We start from the raw sequence: 13,400 nt of genomic DNA, 5'->3' as shown, positions 1-13,400 counted from the left end.
ATTTTTTACGCTTATAATATGTTTTTAAATCATAACATATAGTAATAAAATTTTAAATTTTATTTTGATAAGTATACTTATATGGTTTTTTTTTAATTAAAAGATTTTCATTATTGTATTTTGATAAAAAAATTCAAAATTAATCATAAAATGTAATTCTCAATAGATTGATAAACCATAAGTATTACATTAAACAATAACTAATTCAAACCATGAATGTGTCTACTTCATGAGATCTTAGTTCTAACTTAAGTTTGAAAGCATAACATAATAAAGTTTTATAATCTTAGAACATTTTTTACTTTAAAAATGAAAAACAGAATCATTACAAGATACACAAAAATAAATCATGCATGAAACTTGCTCCATCCTTCAATTCATCATCCAACCAAGTACTTGCTACTGAAGTTGTTTGTTGCCATCTGAAGCTCTCTAAATTGAAATCTCCTCAGGTTTCCAAGGCAAACCTCCTCATGATATTGCTCTGAAATTTTTTAAAGCCTACAACTGTTAATCTCTTCTTATTGTCAAACAATTTAACTCTGCAATGAAACATATATGAAAAGCAAAAAGCAATGAAACCCAACACTACTTAAGTAATGTTAGATTAAACAAAAATATGTACAGTATAAACCATAACAAAGCAGCTTTGCAAGATATGAAACATATATAAAAGTCATGTTCATTAGTGTAAATCTTATTATAGAATATGCATAAATAAAATATGTAAAAGGCTCAGCATAGTTTAACTTCCAACAAAAAACAACAAAAAACAATGAGCAATTAGTTTAACTTAAACATTAAATAAGGAGAAAAAGGATCAAAAATTCCCTGACCACATAATAGAGTTTCTAAACATGTGCAAACAATGTCCACCAGGGCAGCGAGGGTAGATGTTTCCAAGAAAAAAAAGAACAAACCTGATGAAATGCATCCAATACAGTCACCAGGTCTGGATGAAAAGAATGGGCTTAACTTCCACAAGTGCTCTGTATGACAAAAGACGCCGAGGGCATATGAATATAAATTTAACCAAATTTCAGGAGACACATTTAGTGAAAATGTAGAAAAGTTAGTTTACATATAGATAAACTACATATATACCTTTTTGGCAGATCAGGGGCTAGGATATACAGAAAAATGGGATCAACAGCTTCAAATATGCTCGATTTGTTGAAATGGGAAGGCCTTATTTGCTTAAGGAATACATCTAGCTTATCTTGAATCTGATGTCTCTCAGATGAGGGAATACGTGCTGAACAGTAAATGACAAATACAATAGTTGAAGTAGATATTGAACCATTAAAACATTTTGACATAGCTTCACTGTTTTCTAATGCCTTTTCCAACTCAGCAGTGACGCCCCCCTCACATAAGATCATTGTGGGAGGATCAAGCCCTAATTGCCCGGCCATATGAAGTATATTCTTGTGCAGTGTTGCCTATCAACAAACAAAAACATGAAATCAGAGCAAGAAAAGAAATTCTCTAGAATTAAATAATTGACCAAACAAGAATAATGCACATTGCTTATCCCAATTATCAATTCAGTAACAAGGATCATGCAGCTTTGCACCTGGCTAAGTTACTAACTGCACACTCATGGTCATCATGAAGACAACAAGCCTCTTAAGAAAGCAGGAAATTATAAAATATCCACAGGCAAAAGGAAAGGAAGAAACTCACAACAAAGAGAGGGCAATCAAGTGTTTATGTTTCATATTCCCCTCCTTCACCACAAACATTAATTCCATACAACCTGCCAAGGATGATAGTTAACCATCAATTTACAATGATAAACTTAAAATAATATAAGGGAAAAAAATAGCATACCCCTTCAACTTATGCAGATAGGGACTCAGGGAAGCTAAATCTTTGCCCAAGTGCTTTGCAGGGTCCAACCCCATTGCAGCGACCTATAACAGGAGAAAAAATACTGTTCAATAGAAGGTAGAACTCTTTCCAAAATATAACAAGAAAAGGCATGACTAAATAACAAGTGAAATTAAAAATTATACCTTTACGGTAATAGCCAATATCCCACTTGTTATCTGATTATAGTAGAAAAGAAAACCATTGTATGAGATGTACGAATCTTCAATGTTAAATGAACAAATTCACATACCAAAATACAAATTACCATTTCCTGAAGGAGCAATGACTGATCTTGTTTCCACAAATATGCCAGAGAAACAAGCCCTAACCTTGAACACACACTTTCCACCCGCAGCCTCTGATAATCGGATGCAATGGCACCAGAAGATACAACACCAATAGAAGGAATCTGCTTTTTCACTTCATTTAACAAAATGAACATATCTTCAACTTCATCACCTGGAGTTGTTGTGTAGCTAAGCTTCTCATGCCTGAAATATCCACAAAATTCATTGGAAACTGAAAAGTAAGCTTTACATGCACCCTTCTATCACAGGACACAAAAAATTCTTTAAGAAGACCAAACCGCCTAATAAAAAAGACACTACTGTAAGCTCTTGTGATGTAGTAAAGATCCTTTTTTTAAGTACAAAGATCTCATCAAGATAACTTCATTCAAAAAGCTGCAACTTTCAAAAAAAATAAAAGATTTCTCCTAACCCTTCTACTTCTGAAATCTGATCATGAAGCTAGTCATACTGTTACTGTTCCCCATATCACTTTATGAAAATATGAAGAAAACGTTGTAACTTGCCAAAATATCAGATACAGGTTTTACCAAAAGTTTCTGCATAAAGGCTTGCCTTGTGGATCCTTGTATTCTCCTTCAGAATAGGGGCAGTCCCATGCATTCAGCATAGCTAACGATTATCTGGTGCCCAACCTGATCAAAGCAATCAATAGTCCAATCCAAACAGCTAATTAAGATACATTTTCAGGGACTTGAAGCTCATATTTCATCATTAAATAAAGTTCTGGGGCATTCATTTAAAAAAATAAAAAACTTACAGTTTGGTACATGTAGCTATCGAGCTCGTCAACTGAATCATCAACTGGCATCAAGTTCGCCAATGCCACAACCTACCCAATGGCAACATGATTAAGTGAAAAATCGGTACTCTTTCAGTTTAACCTAACCCAACATTAGTGGATATAACACAAACCCAATTCATCAAATTCCATAACAATAACTAGCATTAGATTATTCAGTTGGGCAGTTGAGTTCATGAAGATGATAAAAATGAATTTAACCAAAACAAAAAAAGAAACTCAAAAAACTAATAACGGATTTTCGAGAGAGCCAAATAGAGAAAAGTGAAAGGACCTGGTGACCGTATTGGATGCATTTCATCATGGCGTAGAAAAATGAAAAATCCAAACTTTCACTGAATTTACATCCCTAAATTTCCTCCTTCAACCCTCTTTATAATGAAAATCCCATAAATCTTGCTTTTCCCTTTCGTCCTTAAAATCACGTTTCGAACCGATCATAAGGAATAACAAAAGTAGAAATTGATTTTGCTAAGCCCATAATTCCATTCAAGCAACACAAAAAAAAAAAAAAAAATCTTGAAATAGATACTTACAAAAATATTGCTGAATATAGATAATAGATAACAAAGAAAAAAGATACCCTGGAAGAAACCGGAGCAGGCTTCTCGGACTCAAGCTTTGTCTGCGGTGTCTCTTCGGCCTCTTCCGGGGGTTCCATTGTCGCCGTTTTCGAAGTGGTGGAGGCTACGGAGTCAGTATATATATATATATATAAATATGATATAGATACATAGCAACGTAAGGGAGAAATCGCCAAAAATCTGAAACTAAAAGTGTAGAAACTTACCCATCCAAAGAAGATGTCGAAAGTTGGGCAAATTTTAGGGAATATAACATCTTTAGTTTCGGTTGTGAGGTTTTGAAGAGGAAAGAGGGAAATAAAAAACCCTAATTTCTGAGAGGAGCACACATTCGGAATTGAAGAGAGAAAGAGGGAAAGGGGAAAGAGGTTCAGATGGAATGAAGGGGTTCTTTCCATAGGCAGGAGACTCTTGGGTTCTTACTTCCAACAAGAGAGATGCCGTGATGGAGATGCCGTGATGGAGAATCACATGAGGGAGAAGAGATTCGATGGAGTGAGTGTGAAAGAGAGGGCAGAGGAGGCAAATGGGATAGACAGATTTTCATTAGGCGGCAAATGAAATAGTTGGCGCCTAAATTGTCTCTGAAAAAAAAAAGCCTGTGTTCCCATTAATAACGCTTTGTAATATATGTCATTTTTTACCGTAATATATAGTCAAAATTATTGTAGTGGGAGTTTCTTCATTGCATGTTGGGCATGCCTTGTACCCTTTTGTGCTCCACCCAGACATCATAGCATAAGCTGGGTAGTCGTTAATGGTCCACAAGATTGCTGCACGCATATTGAACAAGGTACTATTGTATGCATCTCGTGTTTCGACACCATTCACCCATAACTCCTTCAACTCGTCAAGCAAAGGTCTCATATAGACATCGATATCATTTCCAGGTGAAGAAGGACCTGGAATTAGAATAGACAACATTAATGACTGTGGTTTCATGCACTTCCACGACGGCAAGTTGTAAGTGACAAGTATCACAGGCCACATGCTGTAAGAGTTGCTCATGTTCCCAAAAGGATTGAAACCATCTGTAGCCAACTCAAGCCTAACATTTCGAGGTTCTGCTGCAAAAGATGGGTACAACTCATCAAGGTCCTTCCACGCCTTACTGTCAGCGGGGTGCCTCATCACACCATCTTCCTTTGGCCTTTTAGAATAGTGCCATCTCATATCATCTGCAGTATATCTCGAACTGTACCGCATGACCTTATGAGCCACTTATTTCCCATTCCCACGATTATCTTGCCAGCCACACTCACCACAAACCGAACAGAATTCCAAGTTCGCATTCTCCTTCCAAAACAGTGTACAGTCATGCTTGCAAGCATTGATGGACTCATATCCCAATCCAATACTCCGCAACTTTGCCATCGCCTCATAGTTAGACTTAGGTAAAATTGTTCCGTCAGGCATAGCGTCGACTAACAATTCTAGCAAACCATCAAAGTAATGATTGCTGCACTTGTTAATAACTTTCAAATGCATCAGCTTCACCAAGAAGTTCAACGCGGAATACTTTCAGCAACCCGGGTACAGTTCACTTGACATCTCCTTAAATAAATTATCATACTTGTCACGATGTTGAACATCATCTTGGGGAGGATCATTATAGTTTCCAGCGGGAACATCATCTTCAGCGTAAACATCCTCCAGGATATCCGCTATCTCATCTCTATCCTTATCTCGTACCACATTTGGTGGCGGCGGCAGCGCCTCTCCATGGTAATGCCACACTTTGTAGGACTGTATGATGCCATTGTTTAATAAATGCATCGAAATTGCATTTATAGGCTGGAACTTAACATTCCCACATTTCTTGCATGGACAACGAACCAAACCCCAATCGTTCACTAGATTTTTAGCGATCTCGAAAAACTCCTTAACACCATTTCTATACTCTAGAGACCAACGATTCCTCGCACTCATCCAGCTTCTGTCGCTCGCCATCTTCAAGTGAAATAATTCATAAAATATTAATAATTGTCTTAAAATAAGGGAAATGATAGTCAAAATATTTCATGACCGTTTGTCTCCCTTATTATCACTAAGTGATAATAATATCCTATCTCTGGCAAAAATAATTATTTATATTTACCAAAGAAAATATAGCTAATTATTAATTATTACAATTTTTTTAAATCATTTAATTGTTTATTACTTTTATTTAAAAATTAATTTAATTATACATTAATTTAATTTTATAATTTTTTATTAAATTCTTCAATTTGTATTTGATCATTTGCTTAATTAATAACAATTTTATTATATTTATATTTTACTTAATTATATTTTATTAAATCATTTATATTTTAAAAAAAATTCAATTACAAAACATTTAATATTAATGTTAAAATTAATTGTTAATTATTATGATTGGTAATTTTACTTTATTTAAATTATAGTTAAAAATTAATGTTTTGATGTATTTTTTAATTATACTTAAACTTTTATTTAATTAATTATTAAACATTTATTAATTTTACTAACCCTAACAGGATTTGGGCAGCATAACGACTATATTTCAAACTATCCCAAAAATTTTAAAACCTACAAATTAAACACTTATATAACCAGAATATTCATAGATCATACAAAACATATATATACATTAACAAATACATCAATTTACATATATACAAATATTTAACCACAAAAAAACATATACCAAAATTGATTTTTTTATTAATACAAAAAAATTATTAAATACATATTAACAAACACATCACATTTAATATAAAACAATTTAAAAATATAAACATATATTATTAATCTGATTTTTTTTAAGTTCATACTTTAACTAATATATATATATATATATATCACAAAATACAATATAATAAATATTAACAAGCAAAAATAAACAAATACATATAAAACATTATAATAAAAAAAACACATTTAAATCTGTTTTTTTAATTTTACAAAAAAAAATTAAAAAATACAACAAACATATATTATAAAAATAACTTAAAAATAGTTGTTATTAAGATAAACAAATAAATATAAAGCATTAAAATAAAAATTAATATTAACGGCTATAATTTTTGTAATTAATGTTAATTTTCCTAAGACTAACGAAATTTGGCCAGCATAACGACTATATTTTAAACTATCCCAAAATTTTATAAAACCTGCAAACTACACACAATATACAGAATATTCCCAGAGCATGCACAACATAAACCAAGATTAATAACATATATCAAATCTTTTTATATCAGTTACATCAAAATAATTTATTTAGTAAATATTTATAAACAAATAATCTTTAATATAAAAAAATATAATATTTATTTTTTTAATATACATAATCTAATCTATTTTTTAATATACATATAAAGCATTAAAATTAAAAAATATACATACTCAAATCAATTTTTTTTTAATAAATACTAAAACCATATTTCTTTTTTTTCATTATTAATCTCATTTTTCTAAAACTACACAGATTTATTTGTTTTTTTTTACAGAAAAATATAACTATAATACCAAATATCACACACGTACATATATATTAATAGTTCACAATTAATTAATCAATTTTCTAAAAAAAATTAACATTAAATAAACATATGTACACACACATTTACATATATACATATATATACATATAAACATATATACATAAACAAACATATATACATATATAAAAAAAAACAGACATATAAATATAAATATACATATATACAGACATATAAATATATATACATATATATAAACAAATATATATATAAACAGATATATACATATATATATCAACAGATATATACATATATATATAAACCGATATAAATACATATATATATATATAAACAGATATAAATATATACATAAACTAACCTTTGGAGTTGTTCTACCGAGAGATTGGAGCTGTAACACTTGTTTATAGAGAGAGAACAAAAAAAAATACAATTACAAAACGAGATATAGAGAAAAAAATCTAAAAATGTTATAATTTTTGCCATTGGATTTACTAACCTTGAGAGAGAAGAGCTTCACCATATGAGCTGAGCCACGGTGGGATTATGGCATGGGGTGGTCGGATTCCATTAACATAGAGGAGAGAAGAAGTTTTTTTTTTTTTAAATCTGAAATGGGGAAGAAAGGCTCACGGCTGCTGTAATATCGCTATAACTTTCGCCAGCGCGTTTCGTTGCTCCTGCAAAAGTCTAAAAATGCGCCGACAAAAGTCTTTAATAAAACCCTAGGTCAAAACGGTGTCATTTTACTTAGTTCGACTTTTACTGACGCAAAATAGACTTTTGCCGGCGCAACGAAACGCGTCGGCAAAGGTCTAGCCACCTACTTTGTTGAAAACGTGCACAAATTAAAAATGCATGTTTTGACTTTTGCCGGCGTAACCCCGAATTGCGCTGGCAAAAGTAAATTTTGCGCCACCAAAAGTGCTTGTTTTTTCCGGCGCAATTCACTAAATGCCCCAGTAAAAGTTGTTTTTGCCGACACAATTCTAAATTGCGCTGGCAAAAACCTTGTTTCTTGTAGTGCATCAGAAACCGATCAAATATGCATTCACATGAAATCACAATGCTAATAGGCATTTAAATAGCTTTCACACTTAGAAGCCATGCTAATAAGCATGTCGATTCATATTCATGCTCAAACATAGTGCAAATAAGCATTTCCTGACATTTATAACCAAATAACGATGGTAATAAACGATTTATGGCATTCAAAAGCAAATAGCAATGCTAATAAGAATTTTCTAGCATACATATACATATAACAACGCTAATAAGCATTTCTTTAGCATTCACAAGCAATGATAGTGCTAATGAGCACATCTTTAACAGACACACAATAGTCAAGGGTCAGGCCTTATCAGAATATTTCATACTCCCTAATAAGGCACGAAGATAAGGCATTTATATCTCATTTAAGAATTTAAACACATAACCACATAAATAGTTACCAAACTCTTATTCGAGCTTGTCTTTTGTAGTGAGTGTACATACCCAGCCAGTCTTCAGGAACCATTAAACCTTGGCAGCTCTGATACCAAGTTGTAATGCCCTGGATAGCCAAGATCGTTACAATGTATATTTTAAATTGTCATGGACTCACTAATCAAGTCATTTGGACATAAACGTGTAACTAGAAGTAATTAACGACTTAGGTTAAAAAATTTGGTCAACAAAATATTTACTTTCATTAAAAAGTTTAAGTTCATACATAATACACATTTAAAAAGTTATTATAACTCAAAAGTGAATACAAAATATGTCAGCCTAAGCGACAAAATTAGGGTTTGATCCTAGCTCCTCCTTGAGTCCCCGGTCATGGCGTTCGAGCAGGCTACATATGTACACACTGACACTGAAGCTCTCCAACTCATGACTAGTCCATCTTCCATTTTCTCTTACCTGCACCACATAGCACCCATGAGCCAAGGCTCAACAATAAAACATAGACCCGCTTATAAGAAGTTAATAATAGATTTTGAAATCTTATCTGGAATGCCTAGCTGGAATAACTCTACTCATGCATGCATACAATCCAGCTGAGTAACTATAAAGTCACACTGGGGCCCATAGCCCTATTTACTGATAACTAGCTATAAGGCTAGACAAGCATACCTGACGCTTTATTTTCCAAGCGACAATTAGGTCGTTCAAGCATATGTCACGCTCCTGAATAAGCCTAACCATGTCGGCCTATGCTCAGCGCACTATTGCCGCCCTTGACTCATAAGTCAAGTCATTAAATAAGATAATAAAGACAAGCATAAATCATTTATCACAGATATGCTTAATACAATAAGACATGTTTAATTAAACATCTCAATCATAGTTATAACCATGCTCAATAACCAGACTCAAACCCTAACCACATACTAGGTGCAATTTTCTAACCTTAGGTCCTTAACGAGACACGTACCACCACCCTGAGCATGACCTTGGTGAACCCTAGTCACAATCATAATAACAAATAACCATCAATAATGAGGGAATAAAGGCTTCTAATCAGAGTCCTAACCTCAAGGACCTCGAATTCTACTAAACCGGCTACTAGAATCCTTCCCGGGCCGTTAGGTTTGAGTTCACGCAACTCAAAACCTTATTTAGCCAATTTTCCCAAATGATCACCAAATAATTCCCATTACCCGATAAATTAATGTACAAAATTACTAAAATACCCCTAAGCTCAACCTGAGTCGGGTATTTAACCCTGTTGTGACTAAACCGCTAATTTGTTCACGAGGATCGTCTCATACCAAATAACTCAAAAATACCCACATAACAATATGGTTTACATCACAAAACATGTATATTTACAAATATACCATCAACAAGTTAAAATTACAAAAATAACACTTCTAATAAGAAACGGTCTCACATGCATACTTAATACACCTAAACATGCTATAATAGATATATCATAATATAACTCACATAATTCACATAATCATGCATATAATCATAAAAATGCACATAATAAGTGTTTATGCCCTCCCGGTACATTGATCAAGACACTAAGTCTGATTAGCAAATTTGAGATATTACATTTTCCCTCTTAGTTCTTCAATTAAAGAACTTAATTTGTGAACTTATCAAGGAGTTTTCCTCTACTCTCAGTTCTTGATCATTGAGTTGGGGTTATTTTTAAATTTTAGTTTTAATTTCTTTGGAAATTTAACTAATTTGTATTGTTTTTCAAGGAGAAATCCTTTCAAATTGGACTCAAAGACCAAGCAAGCTCAATATAAATAGATAAATGCTTAAAAAGGTTTCAAAATGATCATTAAAGTTCGAATTATATAGAAGGATTATGATAGTAATGATCAAGGATCGATGAGTACTTGTATATATATATATATATCAGTAAGGACAATATATCACTCGAAAATCAATTAAAACAATTTATTATTAATAAATCTTGTTTATGGCGTGAGATGAGCCAATAAACCAATCCAAACATGCACAGTGACAACATTAAAGGTTGGGAAAACCAAACAACAAATAAAATAAAATAAAAACATAATGAGTAGTAGCATATAAAAAATAATGAAATCTAAATATTTTCAATAACATTGGAATCCAGATGGAACACGTTTGCCACAATTGTTTAGAAGCAAGCTCAATGAAATTGGAATGTTGAGATTGATGCCCAAAACATTAGCTTTAATAGCAGTGCAAAGGCAAACAGCAGCTTCGAGATCAACCAAACCTCGGATGAGAGTGCAACAAGGGGACTTGGGTGGGGTCCCAACAACAACGTGCACCAAGTCATTTAACAAGTTTGCACACACTCCCAACTTAAGAGTGTCCAATGAACACTTAGCCTTAGAGTTAAGAGTAGGGCCAGCAGGTATTAATGGGATATTAGTAGAGCTAACCATGGTCAAGAACACCAAGTTGAGGGAGAGAAAGAGAGCAGTGGATACCTGAGCCCTAGAATAAGCCATATTCTTTCAAAGTATTGTACAAATAAAGTACTCGAGAAGAATGATTTTGTACTTTGATTGATGAGAAATATTGAAAGTAGTTTGTGCTTTTATAGATGCTAATTCTAGTTTTGAAAATTAAGTGTAATAATAATTAGATATAAAGTATATTAATTGATCTATTATTAATGGGCATGTGAGGATGTGTGAGATAGGAATCATACGCAACAAGAACATGTAATACAACTTGGAGCTAGAATAATTGTAAGATTATGCATAGGACTGATAAGTTGGAGTTTTTGCGCCTTTAACTTTTTTTCTCAAGTTAATAAGTTAAGCTCACGAAATATTGATATATATATATATATGATATATATATATATATTATATTTAGTGAAATATGGTTTTGACTTGGTGAATCTACATGTGCTTAGCATCAAATGTGTATGTAAAGTTATCTTAATCATACTAGTCCACAAAAGATAAGAAAATTTCTTCTAATATAGGAGGATAAAGCTTTTATATAAATTTCGGATTTCATAATGAATGACATTATAATAATAAATCATGATTGATATATTCTATTAATAGTGCTGGTCCTAATAATTGTTTGGAGTCCCAGTAAAATTGTATTTAAAAAGACTATAGTACGGTTTACGTTTTTTTAAAAAACAAATATGTATGTATAAATATAATTAACCAGTAATTATTAGTTATATTTTCTTAGAATTGTAGAACAAATTGCTTTTTTTTTTTAAGTCAATTTGTATTCTGACATAATTTTGATAATTTTTTGTAAAATGACGTTTGTCTAAAATTTCGACCAATTTTCTAAAAATTTAGACCAATTGTCTGAATTTTTTAACTTATTATCTGAAAACTTTTGATCATCTCTCTGTAGTATCGGAGACTATTTTACAAAAAATTATTAAAACTGAATCAGAATGTCAAAAGATTCTTAATTTAATTATGGGTTCCTCAGAATTAAGGCCAAGAGTGAGTAATTTAAATTGTCATTTCAATAATCCAGTAATAAGCAATAAGTTCATCTTGTCAAATAGTATAGTACTATTGTGTAATTAATTATTTTGGCGTCTATATATACCAAATTATTTGAATTGGTTCCTTATTTAATAATTTGTTATATGTCATATATAAGCATTATTTTGTTCCCGGCTTTTTGTAATCAAAATGGAATCAAAGACAAACCAGGCTCGATTTGCAAAATATAAATATATGATTTAAAAGGTTCACGGGTTTTGTTAAAATTTCAACCCTTATTAATTGATCGATGATCAGTCTTCTGATCCAAACAAATTAGAAAAACAATGCATTGAGTAATAATATGCTTAATTTTTTATTGATTGAAGTTTATATGATCAATATGTCGATGGATTGTTGCAACAAGAATTTGCAATTTTAGCGAGGATGACATTTGCATGTACCCGAAAATTCTCGCAATTGAGGACGCAATTAATTAGCGAGTACACCAAGCTGTCTGTCAGCACTAAAATAATATAATGAAATAAGGGCAGGATTGGAGTGATATATTCCGAATGCACTCCCAACAATATTTATCATATTTTTTTCAGATACATCATATTTTTTATTATTTTACATCTAGCTTTACAATTCTTTATATCATTTAAATATTATAAATTCTATTTTATTTTATTTTTGTTCATTTCAAATGTGAATGAATGCAAAGAGAGCATATAGGTGCGAGATATTTTATATATGTTTATATCTTTTTATATAAAAAGTGTGTAGCATACGAAAATTATTGGTTTTAACAGTTTTTTTTTTAATTTTAACAAAATATTTTAAATATTTAATGGAATATATCTTTAAAATTAATTGAAAATAGATATTTATTAATTATATTAATATAAATTCTAATATTATAAATTATCATTATTTGTTACACCACAAATTTTGAGATATAAAAAGCAGCCTCAAAATGTAGGCTCGTAAGTGTGAAGATTAAATATGTACATGGTAGTCAGCATGACTACTTACGCTAATAGTCAGACGCGTTAAGGCACCATGTCATTCATACCCAGGCCTGTAAGGTGAGCTCAAGGGCAAAGGCTTCTTCCGAAGGGTAGTCTCGGAAACCTGACAGTTTACATTGGAGTCACGCTAAGGTCGATACATGAAGCAGGCTCGAAAGCGCGAATGTAGCTGCAAAATCCATACAATCATGGGGATTTTTTTTAAACCGTGTAATCAACCCTACTGTTTAGGGATATTTATTTATAATTAATACGATTAATTGTATTTTAATGTACAGATTTTTATTTCAAATTTAAATATGATATATTGTAGCTTCCCAAAAATTAAGGAATGATATTTTGATGTACCAGACTTATAAATAGTCTGAATTGTCTTTAGTAAACATGCTCAATTCTTTTATGCAAAACTCT

At 31.7% G+C, this 13,400-nt stretch overlaps 1 protein-coding gene and 1 pseudogene across 1 annotated transcript; both read right to left on the bottom strand.

Annotated features, from left to right (window-relative positions):
- Window positions 1–374: 374 nt before the first annotated feature.
- Window positions 375–3,646, bottom strand: LOC133779972 (uncharacterized; annotated as a pseudogene).
- A 6,921-nt stretch (window positions 3,647–10,567) lies between these two features.
- On the bottom strand, window positions 10,568–10,995 carry LOC133833992 (14 kDa proline-rich protein DC2.15-like). Its single transcript, XM_062263538.1, has one exon. It carries the CDS (start codon window positions 10,993–10,995, stop codon window positions 10,612–10,614), a length of 384 nt encoding a protein of 127 aa, XP_062119522.1. The 3' UTR covers window positions 10,568–10,611.
- Between the last annotated feature and the right edge of the window lie 2,405 nt (window positions 10,996–13,400).

The sequence above is a fragment of the Humulus lupulus genome, chromosome 5 (genome assembly GCF_963169125.1).
Source record: "Humulus lupulus chromosome 5, drHumLupu1.1, whole genome shotgun sequence".
NCBI classification, from domain to species: Eukaryota; Viridiplantae; Streptophyta; class Magnoliopsida; order Rosales; family Cannabaceae; genus Humulus; species Humulus lupulus.
Note: the sequence above shows the minus strand (reverse complement) of the source record. Positions and strands in the feature narration are given on the sequence as shown.

Bases quoted from the DNA above. Each gene is read 5' to 3' on its own strand.
- LOC133833992 (XM_062263538.1), bottom strand. From the start codon at position 10,995: ATGGCTTATTCTAGGGCTCAGGTATCCACTGCTCTCTTTCTCTCCCTC.